Raw genomic sequence first — 15,362 nt, 5'->3', positions numbered from 1 at the left:
CTTACTCCTTACGGTTGAAAGAATGCCATGGAAAAACCCAATCAATCTTCTGAAATATAGTGCCTCCCTTAACACTGATACTGCCCTCAGAGTTTATTGCATCATTAATCCAATTGTTTTGATCCTCCTTTATTGAAGTTGACATACACAACCTGGAATAAATCAATGATACTGCCAGAATTTTCTGCCTAAAAGGATTAGAAGAACACACGTCGAAGAAGAAGAAGATGAAGAAGATAAATAAAATTTGACAGTCGACTTGGCGTGTGCGTCATTTCTTGAGTGCTGAGACACGCACCTCCGCACGCGCTCAAGAACGCGGTGTCTTACTCACAGCGTCTTTCCGTAATTTGCTCGTAACCAATCTCCACTTGGATTTTGAGAGCAGAGTGCCGCTTAATAACGGTGGCCTTATTGAAGTCAGTCACTGCACCACGTTCGGCGTTTCGAAAAGCCCCATGGCACCGCTGTTAGTTACTACCGCTACTTGTGTGTGTCGTGACGCCCCACTGAAAGACAAATCGCTTCAGGAGGTGGCTGGAAATGGACTTCGAGAGGCTAACGATCCTCCTTCCTACAAAGTTAAAGTGACAAATTCCAAGGTTTCCTTCAAATCAACTAGTAAGGGAGCAAAAAAGCTGGAGCCTCTTGAATTTCAGAAGGTGAATGATATGTACGTCATTGAGGAATCGGATGTGATTGCCTTCTCTCTTTCACATAAAAAGGACCCCACTTGCTTAGCCTTGAAATTCAACGACACTAATTCGAGAAAAAAGTTTCAGACCCTGGCGAATACCAGCATTTCAAACACCAAAAAGTCGAAGTCAAAGGAGAAAAAGAACAAGAATAAGAAGGAGAAGAAAAAGAAGTCCAAGTCTAAAGAAGCGCAGCAGAACAAGGCGTCGGAAGAAAGTAAACCTGAAAGCACTTTGGAACCGCCACGTGAGAGGTCTGGCAATTCAACAGTCACTATGAGCGACGTGAAAGCATCGCAACGATCTCGCCGACCTTCATCATCTCGGACGATTAATGACGAAGGGAGACAATATCGCAGATCGCCGTCTGTAAAAGATGGATCTAGCGTGTGTTCTCATTGTCACCAGAAACTTCCCAACAGAATGATGGCCAGCAGGATAGAATACGATCCTCCTCATCATTTGCAGTCACATTCACCACGGTCACAAGCCAGATCCTACAACTTCAGTCGGAGTAGTAGTAACGGTAGTGTCTACTATATTGGACCACGAAAGATGTATCATAGATCTCACATCAGAGATTCGCCAAGTGATGCGTGGACCAATGAGAGTACTGAGAGTTTATCCACCTCCATAACAACTACCCCTACTGATGGGCACTTCGTGAAGGTTGACAAAGTACCTTATAGGACGCCAGTGTCCTATCGTAAATCGTCACCACGACTCAAGACGTCTGTTTTGGAACCCACCTCAAAGCGGCACAATTCTAAACGCAGTAAATCTCAACCAAATGTATTCTACCTATGGGATTCTAGCAGTGATGAAGGGGATGAAAGTGACGACTACCGATCTAACTCAACTTCCTCGGATGACAGTGTCAGTTCTTACAACAATGTCATTCCCAGCGTTGAATTTGCTCGATCAAAAAAAATTGATAAGCTTCTCCAAGAATTGGGCAAGCCTGGAGCTATTCGACTGTACTGAGACCAGTGACACGATTTTCCTTCTGCCTTGATGCAAGATTCCACTTTCTATTCCTGAAAGGATGTTTAACTTATTCTATAGTTTATATTGCCTTTTTTAAAAAAGATTTGACGAAATTTTTCAATATTTTGCAATTATTTGCCATCCAATGAGATTTAGAGAAGGTTTTCATTTAATTTTTTTTACAGTTTAGTTCCCATTTTCAATGAGAGTAACTCATGGAAGAGATGGACGTTTTGACTAAAGTGACTGAATTATTTAAACATATTACTGGAGAGAAATGTCAACTGTTGATCGTTAGGTATTTAGACCTATCACGCTGATTTAATGTTGTTCTTTTTTCAACCCTAATAAAATATTCCAACTCCACTTGGGGCAGAACCATCTAGGGTCGGATGAATGGTTGTCTAAACAATGTATTATTCTGCTTTTAAGAACAATGGAATTTGACCTTGGCGGGTCACTTGAAGGCTAACAAATTCGCCCCTTGATATGTTTCGGCAGTTGGTTGGAAATTGTGGAAGAGTTGCAAATTCGCTGGTTTGATCAATCGAAAAGGCAAAATATCTAAGTTAAGCGGGTAAAGGTGGCTTTGATTTGCATCTAGCTGTCTAATAAGTGGCGCCATTGAGGGTGTGCAGTGCCTACTTCATCGGCACTGTGTAACTTAACTCGAAAATGTGTAATTTGAAAAATGGACCCTTTTAGCAAGGAATCCTCTCAAAATCCATCTAAATAAACCAGCTGTGGTGATTTTTGCAGGTTCTTGACATCCTTGGCAAATGATTGCTCGTGTTTTTTCTTCAATAGGCGGTGGCAATTTGTTTACGACCCAGAAACGGAATTGAAACGCATATTTTTACTGATTTGTTAAAAGTAGTATGTGGTATCGCCTAAACTGTTTGGCAATCAGATTGTCCTATTTTTGACGTTTTTGCATTCTCCTGTTTGAAGTATCCATCATTGCATTGCTCTAGTACCAAGGGCGCACTTTTAAATGCTTAACACAGTAGCAAGCCTTAGCACAAGTTGATTTTAGATCTAAAAGCTGATAAATCATTTACGACTGCAAAATCGTCTTCTTCACATACCTCACCTTGGGGATTGCTTTAAGATTTGTGCTCCAAGTCCTAACTGACTGTTAAACCAGTGTGCAAAAGCCGCAGGCTGGTGGTGTTACATTCTATGACACTTTTTTTCCTTCGATTTACCTTGTCAGCAGCAGGGATTGACAATTGGATGATAATTGTAACGCAAGATATTTTGCATCCATAGCAATTTGATTTATATTGTATCTTACGAGGCTAAAGTTATAATTCTTTTCACAAACTAGTCGGAATTTCAATTAACATCCTGCCTTTAAATCCATTAGATATTACACATTGAAAGTTGACGTGTAAGCAAAGTGTGGCACTTCCTCTGTTGTCACTCGATTACTGGAAAGCCTACCTGCTTGATATTTCCCAATTCCTCTAATTTTGAATTGTTGCCACTGATGCTGTTGGGTAAATAACAGTCAAAATTCCCTTAGCACATTTGTATGACCCAAACATGAAATCGTATGACGTGTCAGTAACGAAGTTACTGACATGCACTAATTATCACTAATTGATGTTCTTGTGCATACCTGCACAAGAACATGATTCCCTTTTGAATGAGCGTCTCCGTGTATTTGATTCGTCTAATTCTTCACCCTCTAAAATCCAAGCTGATTAAAACGAAACCGTTTATCAATGCTTCCACTCTACACTGCTTGGCGTGGTATTTAAAAAGTTTAAATGCTCCACATTTTGCTAAAGTCTGCCAGAAATACATAATAAAATACTAATTTTCTTTTCACAAAATGTCGAACAAAGGGTTGTTGAATTATGAATATTTTTACTCACGTAAATAATGCCAATTGAATCCCCGAGGGAAGTCTACAGTCAGCAAGGCACATTGACAAGACCTGGGGATGGGACTCATGTCACTGTCTAATTACAATTCAGCATAACACAATTCCTGTCATCTGATCACTCTGCCACGGTGACAGTCTGACAAGTGGTGAAATCACCTCCACTTTGTGACATTCACCTTGACTCCCTGTCAATTTCGTCATCGTGGTGGCAGGTTAAATATGCCCTGGGCCTTCCAATTATCGATAAAATGCAGGTTTACCTTGATCAGGGTTGTCAAATAATTGATGGTCATCTGCTCATCACCTTCTACAATTTCCTGAGCTTTAAGTTTAATTACTCATGGAAAAAAGTGCTTTGCCGTCTCAAAATGTCAAAACATGTGTCGATAGTTGCGACGGTTGCAAAATGGTTTTAAGATGTCACAGTGTGGAATCAAAACAGCATATCTACTTAATGTAGAGGAATAAAACCACAATAATGTGTAGCATTATTTCTAAATTTTACCTTTCAGGAATTCTTGTCCTTTTTCAGAAACCGTAACTCTGCAACTCGAATCGTACCAGTACGGGCATTGTTGATCCCATTCACTCTCTCCCCACATTCCTAGCGCTGCATACCCCGACAGACGGGCATCAGAGTAATGGCATTTATAGCAATTAGATTGCCTTGAAATGATAAGCAAATTAACTCGTAATTGTGCCAAGGCAAGGCATGGAAAAGACTGAATCGACATTGTCTCTTGTACTGGTGAGTTGCTACCTAATTTAACAGCTTTGCCATTCATCCTACCATTTACTTTTTGTGGTGAAAAAACTAGTTTATAGATCCTATTTACCTGAGTTTGTGTTCTTTTTCCTCGGTTCAGTTTATCTGTTATGCACACATATGAGCCTCGGCATCCAAAAGAGATCGCTTGGATGGTTATCGGTCCTGCGGAACTAACCTCAGCGTGCAAACAAATGAAGGGAGAGAGACGAGCTTGCCCTCCTCCCTCCTCCGAACGAATGTCATAATAGCGTAGTTAGGACCATCGGAGTAAAAAAAATTATAAAGGAAACCTCTATTTGACCTTAAACATTATTCTGCCAAAATAGGGGACAAGGACGCTACCTGATTGGTTGATTTTATATTTAACTAAGTCAATAAATAAAAATGCCTCAAGGTAGGGTTTTTATAGAAAATGTGGCTAATTTAGACGTTTTAAAGGACCCATCTTTTTGTGCTTTGCAATTTGTCTAACAGCACTCTTCCTGCTTCACATGACCTCTCTATTCATACATGCGGTCTTTCGGCCTTTCTATCAGCAGGCAGTAAAAATTTTGCCGTCTCCCAGGGGAAAACTTGATGCCAAACAATAGAATATAGCTCAAGTAAATGGCAGTTTTGTTATTAAATTTTGGTCGAATTACCTCACTCCTTATTCTAATGAAAAAAAATTAAGTAGTACTCCTAACCGTGCACGATTAACTACTTATAAGTCCTCGCAAAATCGGAGGTCTCTTTAAAAAATTATAACGTTCATTGAGATACATATGCTTATGGGCGACACATTCCAGAGCATGTATTCGATCGGTGGTGCCAGGATTTTTGGTGAAGAAGTGGCACTAAAAAGTGCAAAGCATTGAGTTGGTTGCTTTTATACTTGGCAAGCGCGTGATGGTATTCGCTGCCTACAAGCACAATAGCTTGATTCGCTACCACCGTCAGGAGGTGGAATGGTAGAGGTGCGTGAAGCCCTCTTTTACACACTTGCACAAAGCTTCTGCCAATCACAGAAAAATATATTTTTAATTCAATTACGCCATCGAAGAGGCATCCACTTAATTGGTAGTCCTTCGACTCGCCTGCTCATTATTCTTGCTTCGTCAATTTACCACGAAGCTCTCACTTTTGTCTAACTATTGCCAGGAGTGATGTCAGTTGTAGTCACTCATATTCCACGTTTTCACTCCCGTGATGGGTATACTGGTCCTAAATATCCTCCCGAGGGCACCTGTTCAGCGGTTCTTTTGGAGAGAAAGTTTGTTGCTTCCCATGGACCGCCGCCACGCATTGATGCTGCTCGCCTAGCTCGAACAATAACCGTTCAGAGGGGATCTCAACGAGACGTTAACATCTGTGTCTTTCGTGACCGTCTTCTGCTTAAAGTCACAGGCAGGGGCCCAGATTTGCCTGAAATATTCTTCGATGATATAGTACAAATTGAACTGCTCTCAAGCAAACGTAATATTCTCTTCATCCTCTGCGGACGACGTGGAGTTGGATGCTACTACTTCTTCAAGATTACTGACTACGGTATGGCGGAGAGGATCAAGGAGCTGGCTGATCATGTTAATCCCAACCTTATGCATGGTCAGCAGGACTATGGGGCCCCGATGCATAACTTCCATCATTACAGAATGCAAGAGAGACAACCCTTGAACGTCTACGCCTATGACAATCAACGGATAGATCGTGACTACAGCGCACCTCCCTCTGTCTCTAGCAAAGGCAGTAATACGGCTTCCGTCGTCTCTTTACAGCGCCAAAACTCTTTCATTGGCTGGGAAGGGTATAGGGGGAATCAAGACGCTCGCCGTGGTCGTTTTTTTCAGAGTAAACAGTCGTCGATTAACCCCTACCGAAGTTCCTCACGATCTAGATCACCTAGTCCACGAGAGAGCAATAAGACACTATACATTAAAGCTCAGGGAGGCGCAAGTCGAAGAAAGGCGGGTTCGATTAGACGGAAGCGTCAACCCTTACTGGGTACGGAGGATAATCGACCTCACTCAAAGCCTGTTAGTCGACCAGGCAATCGCAACGATAAACGCAAACATGGTCCACGATCTGCGATTGCTCCACGAAAATATAAGCCTTCTGAACGTCCTAAACCACGAACATTCATTCTAGACAGTAGAACTGGACGGAGTTACAGAGCAGCTACCACCGCGAGACGAGGCTATGATACTGAGACTAAGTCTGACTCGTCAGAATCTACATACGACCTTGCCGACAAAGTGCAGATTGGCCGACACCCTTATCCGCATGAGCCTCGGCTCAGAAATGTGGATTACCAAGTTAAAGAAATAGATGATTACGACTGGGAGAGTTTGGATAGTTGGGATCTTGAGGAGGGTAAGGCGTTTCGACCGTTTGAGGGTGAAACTTTCAATGCACCCCGTACTCAAGGCAGGCATCCTAGAAATGAGGACTTCACTAATGGTGAGGAGTCAAATTCCTCTGTCGACTCACTCTACCTGGAGCGTGATATGGAGCAAGGGACAAATTTTTACCAACATAATGTCAACTATCTACCCGAGTTGGAGAAGAAATTCCATCAGTTCAATCTCAAGTAGGCAGTAGACGTACCAATTTACAGAAGGTGTCGTGATGTTACTTTTGTGCTCCCCTCTCCCCTCCCTCCGCTCCTCACAACGACGATTTTGTAGCTTTCCTCCTACACATGTATATCTTGCATTTCCCCTCTACAAGGTTCCACTTTTCGCATTCCTTTTTTGCCTTATCTCTGCAAAGCCAGTTTGTAATTTTGGGATAGAATTGTAGGCTCAAGAAAGGGATTTAAGGGTAGTTTTATTTCAGGAATGTACTTTATTCCACTCATTCGGCCGTATAAATGTACTTTAGGACAAATTAATGATTTACCAATATTTATTTTTTCTGATTATATATTTTATTACCAACTAGATGGAAGCAAATAATCAAAGGAGTTGTTTGGACTTTAACCGACAAAGTTTCAACATCCTCCAAGTGTCAAAAGACTGACTCATATCCTGAGTTGAGAATACTTATATTTCATAACTTTTTAAGAAGCTTTTGAGTGAGTATGAGGGACTCATGACACTTGAAACCAATTCAGAAGTAGAGAAGAGAGGGAGGTTCTAAATTGTGGTGATCATCATTTTTTTTCCTCTGACACCTCAATTGTAGGTCTGGAGGAGGGTCTGTTTCTAGTTTTCGATGTAAATCACCTCCTGTATTTTTGCGGCCATTTGGGTTTGCTGATGGCGCTGGTAGAGTCAGGCAGTGTAGCCAATAAAAATTCTCAAAAACAGATCAATATATATTTTAGCCAATCAGCGTTGTTTATTCGGGGAGGGTGAAGCGGGCCTACACATTGCTCTCTACCATCTTCGTAAATTGACAAAAAAATCGTTTCAAAATTGATTTTTGCTTAATTTTTATGAACAAATCTGACGAAAAGACCTCTCAACTTTTGCTCCCTTATTTTGGGCACTAAAGAGGGTTGTCTTTGACCCCTAAACCATACAATTTCGTGGATACCTGCAATACTGTTCCTACGCTTGTTTTGCACGGTGTTATTGCACTTGCACCACCTTCATTCTCGGCAAGTGAGAGCTAAATGCATCTGTCGTAATCAGGTAGTTGGTTGTCAAAATCCCACTCCTCTGGGCATTTTACCAGCTAAAAAGTATTTTGTCCACCTGACTACGCATTGTTACCTCCGCGAGTTAAATGCTTGTGCTCATGAGTGCCTGCTAAAAAAATTTTCATTTTTGGCATCGTGACTAACACCCTCTGAGTTTGTGCACGCAGATTCCAAATTCACAGGCGACGTGGAATGAAATACAGTTTATTATCACACATCAATTGCGATGAGACCGATTGATACGCTATGTGGGAACTACGAAGACGGTGTAACAAGCGCTTAGTCACTTGAATGAAGCTGGAATCACAACTAATGCCAGCAGAACAGACTGAGACACTTTTTGCTTTGTCTAAGGCAATTGTTATGATTTGTATGAATAAGAGTAGATGAAAGGAGGGGGTGGGAGGAGGTCGATACCCTCACGTGAGCATAGTGGTAAAGAGGGTGTTATAACAGTGAAGTATTTCATTCAGAGCAATGATCAAAGTATTTCCTCATAATTGTTAAGGATATTAATTTGCAACCCCTTCTATCTATTTGCGGTCAGCTTAAACAAAACTTATCGTCGTATGAGACTTAAAAGTACAATTCAATGTATGCGCTTTGTAAATTCCATATAACAGTTTAAAAAGACGCTGCTTTTTGAGTGCCTCTTATCTACTCTAGAATATAAGTAGCATGGTGTAATTGGAGGTAAATAATGTTACTACAATACCGTACGGCGATGCCAGACCCGCCACTCACATTCAGCGTGCAAATGTCGGCTTCGTAGCTAGGTGGAGCCCTGTTGACAGCGAAATCTACGATGACTTGATTAAAGTTAAAGAAAGAAATGTACTCGGCCCGGACCACCCAACTCTTTTTCGTTCACAATCTGTTTCCATTTCCCTGTTCAACTTGCAACAATGAGCAAACGAAAACACCACTAGTTATCTCTATCACCCACCTCATGGAGTACCGTAGACGGAATCATGTACAATAAAAATTTCTTGCTGGAGGCCAAAGTACATCTGGTAATGCGGCCTTCATTCAAAGCGTCATCGTACAAGGGGAAAGAAAAAACTCCTCCAAGGTGGAACCCAGGATAGGCAAGACTGGAAAATCAGTCAAAAGTGTGGCCTTAACTTTCAAGACTTCAAACACGAGATGCTATTCCACTACAGAAGATTCACACCCTAGGATAAGATGGGAGAGAAGGCGCAGATTTAGCCCGTGATCCCATAAGAATCTTCCTCCTGGTAGTGATCATAACCTTTTGGGGTTTGAAAACCCCTAAAAACCATTAAAAGTGTCTGGCAACCGTGGAAGTGCCTATAACAAGGCTGTTCTTTTTTCTGTGAACGAGTTCATGCCACATTTTGGGAATGATTACAAACTTATAAAACAACAAATTTGAATTTCCTTGGCACAATTGCACAGAAGTGCAAAATTCTTGTACAAAATCACCTGGTTTTTAAATATTTCGGAACAAGTTTCTGGAAACTTAATCAATTACTCCAAATGCTACCTCATTGTCTTTAACGGAATGGTCAAATTCAACCTGCTGGCCGGCCCCATTAAGTGGCTGGTGATATTTTCAAGAACTTTACACGTGATTTCGCACTCGATGTCCTGAGTTATTTCACTCACCACCACCTGCTAATCCGCGATCTTGAAAAATCCACACATAGAAGGCGTTTATTAACCATACTGACTACATAAATAATACCAAACCAGTAATTCTCCAGACGAAACTTTACTTATTGTATTCATAATCAACCGACTTCTCCTTTTGGGATCATTTACTTCTTTTAAATGTATAGGTTAAGAAACCTCCGCCTCCTACTGAAAAGCCCAGTTATTAAAAAGTGCGCCGAAGCTATTGACCGGCCGAATGCTTCGTGTAAATAAAATGATGAATTAAGAAAGGTGGCAGATGCAAAAGATAGGTAACTACTCATTGTCAACATTAAAGTTCAATGAATCGAAGCATTTGTGTTGATCTTAGTGTTGCCTATTTTGTGGCTCTTACTTGTGATCTCGGGAAAATAATTTTCATTCAATTCACTCTTTATTAACGGAATCGATTTCGACATTTTCAAGAGTTGCGCACACAGATGGCAACAACGTAGCCCCTTATTTTAAAAATTATTCACTCCATATTATTTTACTACATTTTGAACTTTACAAATGCTTACTTTTGCTGGGCCTAGCATAAGAGCCTTGGTGACTCCGTCTGATGTGCTAGATGTGGTCATATCACCCACCTCCACCTTTTTAACTGGCATTTTGTTCTACCTTCGTAAATAACTACTTACTCCAATTTGAGTGCATGACTTGAAATTTAATATGCTATTTCACGTGGCAAAATTATGCGCAACTCTAATCAGACAGTCGAATGTCGATAATTCACCAGACATTGCTTAAATACTCACTTAAGAGTAACCCATAATTTATAACGCCTTTGGCATGAAGTAAGCAATTTTAGTCCTTCTTTTTCAATTGTCTTTTAAAATGCTTGTTTCATGCCGGGGTGGTGGCACGCCAAAAGTGGTTTCATACATGCAGTAAGAGAAAATCTGCTGTCACTTACCTATGACATTGAGGCGAAGAAATGATGATTCCTTGCTTGTAGAAGATTTTAAACATATTTTAGGGATGAAGAAATTTAAATCCAGTCATACATTATTGTGATGTATTTGCAAATATTTTACACAGAATGTCAAAGTCGATTGCAGAAAATTAGCAGAAAAAAGTATGTAAATTTAAATCCAAACCTCTAGAGAGAAGTAGATAACTGTGTTGACATTACTCATAAGCCGCGTGGTTTATATAGCGCATGAAGTAGACGTTCATTGTATCGAGATGTGGGGGACATTCTGTCCGGTTCCATATAGGATGGATAAATGGTTACTACCTCTCTGCCATGCATGTCGACCAAATCAGCCGTACTCGATGTGGTGAATGAGGATGTGCTGGAAGCAGGAGTTATGTTTGCAATCCTGCGTTCTACGCCTTTTGGATGGTTAAAAGCTCGTGGTTTAGACGCCTTCCTTTTTTTTATACTCTTCGGTGGGGGCCAATCTCTAAGTGTAGGCTCAATGATGGTATAGCTGCCTGGTTTCCAGTGTAATTTCAATTCTGAGGCTTCGGATGTCTCATCGTCTCGTGGCCAAGAAGCTGAAGAATTTCTTTTTCGATGCGGCAGAGCCTTCTCCACCTTTTTTGGTGTTGGTTGTGAGTGATTCCTTTTCTTGATAGCGGTAGTGGCTCTTTTTACCTCAACAGGAGAGCTCTTTTTGGTGTAAATAAGATTGCTATGACCTACACCTGTAGCTTTATTTGAAGTAGACATCTTGACACTGGTTTGAGTGCCTTCCGTTTTCTGATTTTTTGCGGCATTTTCACGGCTAGGACGGGGATTCTTACTCTTTTGACCATTCGCGATGTGATTGAGACGGTGTACTATCACAGGAGGTTGGTTACCTTTCTTCTTATCCGACTGTAAACCCTTGCTGTTTTTTGGAGGAGGCGTTTCCGATGAAGAGTTCACACTTTCTTCCGTGTCGCTAACATTTGCATCACTCCAGGTGCAAATATATTTAGCCACCTTGGAGATATAGTTTGCTTTTTTAAACCGAAGTATCACATACATTCCATAGGTGCTTCGTCGAAATTGAATGAAGCAGACGTCAGAAAAGTTGGGAAGTACAATCAAATGTAGAATGCTAGCAAAAGGGATCTCCGGAAAGGAGGATTCATCTTCATTCTTCTCAAATCGAATCGCGTCATCATAGAGGAGCATTTTATAGTCCAAAAAGCCATCATTCGACTTCAACGCACTAAAGGCAATGAGTCGATGTATCTCCTCGATTGACAATTTTTCGCGGGGCTCTAATTTAACTTTGGCCAGCCCCTTGACAGTTGTCTTGAACAGAGGGTTATATCCACGTGATATTTCCATCCCGAGGTGATCTTAACTGTGGTGTGTATGTGGTTTGCTGGTTGCCAATGTTATTAATCACACACAAGCTTTTATCAGCCAATCGGGTGGATTGTTAAAAGTCTTCACTATCTGCCGAAGTGTATGAGTACATGGAGCGGTTTTAAAAAGGCGTGAAGAGATGAACGATGCAAGTTAACAAATTGCATTAATTGTGACATGCTAACAAGTGAATAGGTTTTAGCGAACATTGATATGTTTTACTTTGAACCAGACAGCCACGCACAAACGCGAATTGTAGTGGTAGCCCATGATGATAATTGGCGTACGATGGGAATTAAATCTTCTTTCACACTTCATAATATATGTATGTGTATAATTAATTTTGACGTGACTATTTTAGCATTAGCAGCAACATTAATTACGATATCATGTAATGCCGATAGAGGCAATAAATAATCAGCCAGAGGTGAGAGCAAATTCATCTAAAGTGGAAGCCTGAATCAGACCTCTTGTCATGCGGCATTTTTAAGAGCACTCAAGTGACGTGAAGAACAAAGCGCCTCAGTAATGCCGTCATATACTTCTCCGTTTCACCTCACCAATTTCTCATCGTGATGGAGACAGATTTGGAAATGAAGACTACGGAAATATTTCAATAACTTCAACGTCTTTACTAAATTAAAATAAAATGTCTAGTATCTTATTATAAAAGTGAGCCAAGTCAACCACGAATATTTGCCACAAATAATACATATTACCTACCGTAAATGCTCTTTGATCAAATGAAGATCATAACTAAACTTTTGGGTTTTTCTTATTGACTTCTTTTGATTTATTGCTGTCATTTTGTTCGAGAAGTTTAAGTGATCCTACTTATGTATCTGTTTCCGCGTAGAGGTCATTGCCGTTAAAGCATAAAACAAGGGAGAGACGAGTTTACGACAGTGTTTGCTAGACGAGTGGGTAAGAGCGAGCAGGAGAAAAGGGGAGCGTAGGCTGCATTCAAGGCTTCGTCAAGATAGATCAAGACGTCTCATGGACTCTCATCTCACCTGGAGGTATTCAGTGTCATGAATGAGAATTTTTGCGTATCTATGCCTGGTCTAGCGTTAAACCCGTGAATTAAGTATTTAAAACTACGGGGGTTTAAACCGCTTAAAGGGCTGATAGCTTTGACAGGATTATGTACAACGGTTGGAGAAAATTAAATTGGATTTGCTGTAAATCACAATAATACATCACTTTTATACGAAGTAATGTAGTTACCGTGTTTTTTTGAGCAAGCTCGTGTGATTCCTCCCCCCCCCCCCCCCCAAACCCCCGGTTGATACAATCTCAACGAAGGTTAAAAGTAACCGTTGGATTAAAAAAAACGAGTTTTTAGGTTTTTCTTGTGAACACAGCTGAGGAACGCAAAGATTAAATCCATGAAAAGACTAACAAATCGCAAGAAATCGACCGCGCCTTCCAAGACCAGGTGTGAATCATAAACAAGGCGACTACTGCTACTTATACTTTATTAGTAAAAATTATAAGTGCACAATCTCTGATAAGACGAAATGACTTGAATACTTTTTTCACAAAATCTATGTTTATACGAACTTGAAGAACCAATTCGTCATAGATCTAATCGAGTTAGTAAAAAACCTACATTCTGGCGACGATAAAGAAGTAATCAAAAAACCTGATTCTATTGACAGCGCACCAATCAACGAAGAGTCCCACTCACCCCAGAGGCGACATATCCAAACCACGACATCCTCACCGACCAGCTTGCTTTCTGCAAACGCGAATACAAATCGCAAAGTACAAACACAAAGCTGAAAGTTTGCTCTAGTCCCCTTCTAATTAGAGCTAACCACCGCCTCACTTATGAAGCACTGGCGTACGACAAAACTACATTCCCAGCGTTTAGCCCATCTGGAGACTATAACATTTCACCCATCCCACTTATGCTAACATCCCAATGGTTTTAATCAAATACATCATCCTGAAATCCTGTCAGAGTGGATGGGATGATACAGAATGACCTACGCCGATATGCTCTAATCTGATTGGACAGCCCGCCTGTCGACAGCAGACCAATTCCAACCAATCACCACCAAGAAAGCATCCTCTACTTACATATATATAATTTGCTTGAATTTACAAAGATGTCGGGAACCAAGATGGCCTAGATACAAGTGCACACGAGCACGTACACCAGATGATACTAAAACGGACTGACAAAGGCGGAGGGGGGAGGCAGGAGTGGGAAAAGGAGGGGTAGAGAATGAAAGACATCAGTATTATCATCATCCCAATCACCGCAGCGCCTGACCAGCAGACTCAGGCACGAACGGAGATCGCGAGAGTCGGTGCTGCAAACCAGGAGAGAGAGCGTGATGACGTAATTGGTGGTTGCTGTTGGTAGGTGTGGCGATAGTACTACTCGTCGCCGAGGCATTCGACAACGAACCACGTATGTGGGCTGGTGATACCTCGACATCGTCGTTCACATCGTCCACTACCTCAACACAATCCACATCAACTCCACCTTCGTCGACGTCAACATCGTCGTCATCGACTTCAACGGCTCCACTGTCATCAACGAGATGGGAGGTGTCAAAGATGCTCAAATCACCGGCAGCTACTGCTGCTGAGCAGCTCTCCATCTGCTGTAAAGCAAGAAAATGGTCTGTCTGTCCATGCTGACTCATTTATCACTTAGGCAAACAGAATAAGAGCTCCTATTTCCTCTTAAGCAAGGGGAAATGGATAAACCCCGTCGTCTTCGAAAAGGAGATAGATACACAGCTTCCAAAATCGGAGCTGAACGGAGTGGTAAACCCTTACTCGTGGTTTGCAAGGACTGAAACTGCTTAGACTTGATAAAATTTTTTCTACTTACATCCGATTTGTATCGACATCTCAATCACGACTGCTGTTTAGCCTTCAGAAGGAGATTCAAAGTGAGGCACTCCGTCCACAGTCCACCACACACACACATAGGTGCACAAACGAAGTATCGTCTTCCGGGGGTGAAATGTTATGGATCTTAGAAGGAGTATGGGATGGGTGGTGAGTAGATAGTTAGGGGGCAACCAATGGTGCGTTAGAATACAAAAGCCACTTTTCATCACAAGTGAGTCAGTCGGCGAGTCAATAAACCGCCTTCTCCCAATGCCACGATTGTTTATAACCTGTTTGAAAAAGTAAAGAACAAATTAAAGGTCCTTGAATGCCCTTGTCGCATGTGAAGACATGGTGCATGGCTTCCACCCCCTTCTCGGGTGTAAAGCGGACTGGCTCGGGACTGGGAGAACCATGAGTCGCCTTGAGTGCCGTACCTCAGTGAAACGATCTGCTAACATAACGTCTCCAAGACGAGAAGCTTCGACAATTAAATCCCCAACACGATAGATCCCTTCTCCCACCTTTCCAACAAGGTGCATGGAAGCCTGCACAAACATTTGTCACTTGGTAGCATC

The 15,362-nt window shown here is 41.5% G+C and overlaps 4 protein-coding genes across 4 annotated transcripts; 2 read left to right on the top strand and 2 right to left on the bottom strand. All coding sequences in view use genetic code 11, as the record gives it.

Annotated features, from left to right (window-relative positions):
• Positions 1-458: 458 nt before the first annotated feature.
• Positions 459-1,679, top strand: EGR_07953 (hypothetical protein; the record flags this gene model as incomplete). Its single annotated transcript, XM_024497202.1, has 1 exon — positions 459-1,679. One exon carries the CDS (start codon positions 459-461, stop codon positions 1,677-1,679), a length of 1,221 nt encoding a protein of 406 aa, XP_024348400.1.
• A 3,811-nt stretch (positions 1,680-5,490) lies between these two features.
• On the top strand, positions 5,491-6,915 carry EGR_07952 (hypothetical protein; the record flags this gene model as incomplete). The annotated part of the gene is made up of 1 exon (XM_024497201.1): positions 5,491-6,915. The coding sequence occupies one exon, from the start codon at positions 5,491-5,493 to the stop codon at positions 6,913-6,915; it is 1,425 nt and encodes a 474-aa protein (XP_024348399.1).
• Positions 6,916-10,758: 3,843 nt separating this feature from the next.
• On the bottom strand, positions 10,759-11,910 carry EGR_07951 (hypothetical protein; the record flags this gene model as incomplete). The annotated part of the gene is made up of 1 exon (XM_024497200.1): positions 10,759-11,910. One exon carries the CDS (start codon positions 11,908-11,910, stop codon positions 10,759-10,761), a length of 1,152 nt encoding a protein of 383 aa, XP_024348398.1.
• A 2,285-nt stretch (positions 11,911-14,195) lies between these two features.
• Positions 14,196-15,344, bottom strand: EGR_07950 (hypothetical protein; the record flags this gene model as incomplete). The annotated part of the gene is made up of 2 exons (XM_024497199.1): positions 14,196-14,549; positions 15,222-15,344. The coding sequence occupies 2 exons, from the start codon at positions 15,342-15,344 to the stop codon at positions 14,196-14,198; spliced, it is 477 nt and encodes a 158-aa protein (XP_024348397.1).
• Between the last annotated feature and the right edge of the window lie 18 nt (positions 15,345-15,362).

The sequence above is a fragment of the Echinococcus granulosus genome (genome assembly GCF_000524195.1).
Source record: "Echinococcus granulosus chromosome Unknown EG_S00091, whole genome shotgun sequence".
Lineage (NCBI taxonomy): Eukaryota > Metazoa > Platyhelminthes > Cestoda > Cyclophyllidea > Taeniidae > Echinococcus > Echinococcus granulosus.
This window is presented reverse-complemented; position numbering and strand designations above follow the sequence as displayed.